Source organism: Salvelinus alpinus, chromosome 31 (assembly GCF_045679555.1).
Source record: "Salvelinus alpinus chromosome 31, SLU_Salpinus.1, whole genome shotgun sequence".
Classification (NCBI taxonomy): Eukaryota; Metazoa; Chordata; class Actinopteri; order Salmoniformes; family Salmonidae; genus Salvelinus; species Salvelinus alpinus.
The window spans coordinates 36,253,183-36,259,098 of record NC_092116.1 but is presented as its reverse complement, the minus strand read 5'-3'; the positions used below and the strand labels follow the sequence as shown (position 1 = coordinate 36,259,098).

The 5,916-nt window shown below is 42.5% G+C and overlaps 1 protein-coding gene across 2 annotated transcripts in view; it reads left to right on the top strand.

The window, feature by feature from the left end:
* Nucleotides 1-1,533, top strand: part of ttc29 (tetratricopeptide repeat domain 29) — a 26,398-nt gene extending 24,865 nt beyond the window's left edge. The window contains exon 11 of one of the 2 annotated variants that reach the window (XR_011672071.1): nt 1,245-1,533. Coding sequence is in view for 1 of the 2 variants with exons in the window: in XM_071378021.1 (XP_071234122.1) it covers nt 1,245-1,258 (14 nt within the window). In the remaining variant the exon portion in view is untranslated. The remainder of the gene's footprint in view (nt 1-1,244) is intronic. The other variant, XM_071378021.1, reaches the window with a different exon arrangement.
* The last annotated feature ends 4,383 nt before the right edge of the window (nt 1,534-5,916 follow it).

The following is a 5,916-nucleotide window of genomic DNA, read 5'->3' as shown; positions in this document are numbered from 1 at the left end:
TAGGCCATCTGTAGGTGCCATTTAGACCATCTGTAGGTGCCATTTAGGCCATCTGTAGGTGCCATTTAGGCCATCTGTAGGTGCCATTTAGGCCATCTGTAGGTGCCATTTAGGCCATCTGTAGGTGCCATTTAGGCCATCTGTAGGTGCCATTTAGGCCATCTGTAGGTGCCATTTAGGCCATCTGTAGGTGCCATTTAGGCCATCTGTAGGTGCCATTTAGGCCATCTGTAGGTGCCATTTAGGCCATCTGTAGGTGCCATTTAGGCCATCTGTAGGTGCCATTTAGGCCATCTGTAGGTGCCATTTAGGCCATCTGTAGGTGCCATTTAGGCCATCTGTAGGTGCCATTTAGACCATCTGTAGGTGCCATTTAGACCATCTATGTAGGTGCCATTTAGGCCATCTATGGAAGGTGCCATTTAGGCCATCTGTAGGTGCCATTTAGACCATCTGTAGGTGCCATTTAGGCCATCTGTAGGTGCCATTTAGACCATCTGTAGGTGCCATTTAGACCATCTGTAGGTGCCATTTAGGCCATCTGTAGGTGCCATTTAGGCCATCTGTAGGTGCCATTTAGACCATCTGTAGGTGCCATTTAGACCATCTGTAGGTGCCATTTAGGCCATCTGTAGGTGCCATTTAGGCCATCTATGTAGGTGCCATTTAGACCATCTGTAGGTGCCATTTAGGGCATCTGTAGGTGCCATTTAGGCCATCTGTAGGTGCCATTTAGGGCATCTGTAGGTGCCATTTATCATCTATGTAGGTGCCATTTAGACCATCTGTAGGTGCCATTTAGGCCATCTGTAGGTGCCATTTAGGCCATCTGTAGGTGCCATTTATCATCTATGTAGGTGCCATTTAGGGCATCTGTAGGTGCCATTTATCATCTATGTAGGTGCCATTTAGACCATATGTAGGTGCCATTTATCATCTATGTAGGTGCCATTTATCATCTATGTAGGTGCCATTTAGGGCATCTATGTAGGTGCCATTTATCATCTATGTAGGTGCCATTTATCATCTATGTAGGTGCCATTTATCATCTATGTAGGTGCCATTTAGGCCATCTATGTAGGTGCCATTTAGGGCAAAGGCATATAGTGGAGGTCTTCATAATAGAACGTTTTAATCAGTGTTGTTATTGGAGATAGTTTATGTAGGCTAGTAGCATGTTCTACATTTCAAAACGTTTTCTACTGTTTGCTCCCAAATGAACATGACCCTGTTGTTTCATACAGAGGGAAAGATATGAGGAAGAGGAGGAAGAGGAGGACCAGAGGCGAAGATGAAGTGCATACTCTTATCACCGTGCTGATAATAAAACATCAAACTCTGGTCATAGCGAATGTGTTTTATCTTTAATTTACGATCTGTAGAAACTACGAGAATAGAAAGGTTCAGTACTTTTGTGAAGCATCACAGAACAGTTGGAAAAATATATGGAAATTAGAAAACTGGATGGTGTTAAGAGATACAGTGAGGGAAAAAAGTATTTGATCCCCTGCTGATTTTGTACGTTTGCCCACTGACAAAGAAATTATCCGTCTATAATTTTAATGGTAGGTTTATTTGAACAGTGAGAGACAGAATAACAACAAAAATATCCAGAAAAATGCATGTCAAAAATGTTATAAATTGATTTGCATTTTAATGAGGGAAATAAGTATTTGACCCCTTCTCAATCAGAAAGATTTCTGGCTCCCAGGTGTCTTTCATACAGGTAAGGAACGGAGATTAGGAGCACACTCTTAAAGGGAGTGCTCCTAATCTCAGTTTCTTACCTGTATAAAAGACACCTGTCCACAGAAGCAATCAATCAATCAGATTCCAAACTCTCCACCATGGCCAAGACCAAAGAGCTCTCCAAGGATGTCAGGGACAAGATTGTAGACCTACACAAGGCTGGAATGGGCTACAAGACCATTGCCAAGCAGCTTGGTGAGAAGGTGACAACAGTTTCTGTGATTATTCGCAAATGGAAGAAACACAAAAGAACTGTCAATCTCCCTCAGCCTGGGGCTCCATGCAAGATCTCACCTCGTGGAGTTGCAATGATCATGAGAACGGTGAGGAATCAGCCCAGAACTACACAGGAGGATCTTGTCAATGATCTCAAGGCAGCTGGGACCATAGTCATCAAGAAAACAATTGGTAACACACTATGCCGTGAAGGACTGAAATCCTGCAGCGCCCGCAAGGTCCCCCTGCTCAAGAAAGCACATATACATGCCCGTCTGAAGTTTGCCAATGAACATCTGAATGATTCAGAGGACAACTGGGTGAACGTGTTGTGGTCAGATGAGACCAAAATGGAGTTCTTTGGCATCAACCCAACTTGCCGTGTTTGGAGGAGGAGGAATGCTGCCTATGACCCCAAGAAACCATCCCCACCGTCAAACATGGAGGTGGAAACATTATGCTTTGGGGGTGTTTTTCTGCTAAAGGGACAGGACAACTTCACCGCATCAAAGGGACGATGGACGGGGCCATGTACCGTCAAATCTTGGGTGAAAACCTCCTTCCCTCAGCCAGGGTATTGAAAATGGGTCGTGGATGGGTATTCCAGCATGACAATGACCCAAAACACACGGCCAAGGCAACAAAGGAGTGGCTCAAGAAGAAGCACATTAAGGTCCTGGAGTGGCCTAGCCAGTCTCCAGACCTTAATCCCATAGAAAATCTGTGGAGGGAGCTGAAGGTTCGAGTTGCCAAACGTCAGCCTCGAAACCTTAATGACTTGAAGAAGATCTGCAAAGAGGAGTGGGACAAAATCCCTCCTGAGATGTGTGCAAACCTGGTGGCCAACTACAAGAAACGTCTGACCTCTGTGATTGCCAACAAAGGTTTTGCCACCAAGTACTAAGTCATGTTTTGCAGAGGGGTCAAATACTTATTTCCCTCATTAAAATGCAAATCAATTCATAACATTTTTGACATGCGTTTTTCTGGATTTTTTTGTTGATATTCTGTCTCTCACTGTTCAAATAAACCTACCATTAAAATTATAGACTGATCATTTCTTTGTCAGTGGGCAAACGTACAAAATCAGCAGGGGATCAAATACTTTTTTCCCTCACTGTAGATGGGAGGGGTTGAGTAGAGCTGAAGGATGGGATTGGATGGTGGTCAGAGATAGATGGGAGGGGTTGAGTAGAGCTGAAGGATGGGATTGGATGGTGGTCAGAGATAGATGGGAGGGGTTGAGGGGAGCTGAAGGAGGGGACTGGATGGTGGTCAGAGATAGATGGGAGGGGTTGAGGGGAGCTGAAGGATGGGACTGGATGGTGGTCAGAGATAGATGGGAGGGGTTGAGGGGAGCTGAAGGATGGGACTGGATGGTGGTCAGAGATAGATGGGAGGGGTTGAGGGGAGCTGAAGGACGGGACTGGATGGTGTTCAGAGATAGATGGGAGGGGTTGAGGGGAGCTGAAGGATGGGACTGGATGGTGGTCAGAGATAGATGGGAGGGGTTGAGGGGAGCTGAAGGATGGGACTGGATGGTGGTCAGAGATAGATGGGAGGGGTTGAGGGGAGCTGAAGGATGGGACTGGATGGTGGTCAGAGATAGATGGGAGGGGTTGAGGGGAGCTGAAGGACGGGACTGGATGGTGTTCAGAGATAGATGGGAGGGGTTGAGGGGAGCTGAAGGGTGGGACTAAAAACAAACTAAATATAAACTATTGTAAAATAAATTGTGTCTATGTATATAGTATGTATAGTCCAAGTTATGTGACCCGAGTCCAAGTCATGTGACTCTAGTCCAAGTCATGTGACTCTAGTCCAAGTCATGTGACTCTAGTCCAAGTCATGTGACTCTAGTCCAAGTCATGTGACTCTAGTCCACACCTCTGGTGTGTATAAGCTGGAAGTAGAAGCCTAAGTGTTGTTGTCCATTAGTTTACTACAAATAGGGGAAGGGTGGGTAGGGTTAGGGGGACAATAATATAATCTATATTTCACTACTCACCCCGTGGCAGGTCCTCTCCAGTGTGGATATAGGAGTAAGGGGAAGGGTGGTAGCATGCGAGAGTGAGTAGATTACTTTTAAAACCTACGGGCGGACATCTTGAACGCAGTGTCCAGGTCTTATTAGACCTCAGATATTCCTATAACAGAGGTACTGTAAATGACTGTCAACTGCATATTGGGACTGTAAAAGCGTAATACCCTTAATAGACGAACCATTCTAATTTCAAATAGCTAATCAAGGATACTAACATGGGAATCAAACGAGTGATACGTCTGTTGTTCGTAGTTGACTGTTATTTTTAAAAAAAATAAAAAAATTCAAAAGGAGATTTGAGCTGCGTCTTTATTGCACTGTTGTGGACAGCCGTTCAATGCAGATGAAAAGTGGTACACGTTTACTAACGTATTTACGTCAACGATTTGATCATGTGTCAGGAAGTAAACGGGAGTTACTGTGTTTGCACTAGTTACCGCAGCCACAAAGTCAAAATTGACTATATCGTCAAAATTCAGGAAACAAAAATGGTTGTTCTTAATTTAAGGTTAGTAGTGTGGTTAATGTTATGGTTGAGGTTAGGGGTTAAAATCAGATTTTAAGAAGATAAACGGTAGAAATAGGCGGGGTTTATGACGTTGTGGCTGTAGTAACTAGTTACGAACACGTTACCGATCCTTTTGCCGTTCTTCTGGCAGCAGGATAATATGCTGGCAGGACAGGCGCAGATTTGTTTCTTCTTCAAAATAAGAGTCCTACTACAAAGACATGCTACATTTTGGGAATATCGATTTTTTTTTTAGTGCAGTACAACAGTTTTTCACAGCATCACAACTACCTAGTAAAAAAATGATGGATAATTTGCCGAATTAAAAAAAAAAAAGGTATTATTTATACCGATTAAAAAAAAATATATATATTTTTACTATTTTATTTTTTACAAAGTTTACACCAATACTGGTATGTGCAAAGCTATTGTGTATAAATAAGTCAATAAATAATACATTTTTAATAAAATATAAATATGCAATTAGAGATACTCAATTGCTTAAATGTATCTATTGTGCTGGGCAACAGGTTTTAATACAGAGGGCTGGTGACTCCTTACTCCACCCACTCAATTCTCTACAATGTAATACACTGTATATGAACAACATAGAGAAACTAAGCAGAGTCTGTAGAATCTATTGACGGGTTGGTTGTTTAGCAACAACACTGACTGTGCCACTATGGGGTGGCAGGTAACCTAGTGGTTAGAGCGTTGGGTCCGTAACCGAAAGGTTGCTGGATCGAATCCCCGAGTGTGTTTGGTGTGTCCGCCAGATCAGAGGCAGTAGGGATGACCAGAGATGTTCTCTTGATAAGTGTGTGAATGAGACCATTTTCCTGTCGTGCTCAGCATTCAAAATCTAACGAGTACTTTTGGGTGTCAGGGAAAATGTATGGAGTAGAAAGTACATCATTTTCTGTAGGAATGTAGTGAAGTAAACGTAAAAGTTCTCAAAAGTATATATTGTAAAGTACAGATACCCCCTAAAAACGACTTCAGTAGTACTTTCAAGTATTTTGCCTTCACACCACTGCCAGCCACATTCCGTATTATTCCGTTTCCCATGAAATGGCGCTATATATAGATTCTACAGAGTCTTCCGACTACTCCCAACCTCACTTTTTTACATCTGCACAAATTATAGTTTTTTTTTAAATCTAGAAAGCCCAATATTGTCACCATACCAGTCTGAACATTGTATTTTTCAATAGTTGTCTTAAAAACCCAGAAATTCCTTCTTGCGTTTGCTTATAAGCACAATAAAAAAAAAAATATCGATATTGATTAAAAATGTAATATTATTGGAATGAGTTTATCCACCTTGCAATGTTTTGAAATGCGGACTTTTATTTTGAAGGTTTCCTCATTACAATAGTAAAGTGACGTCATCGTCAGT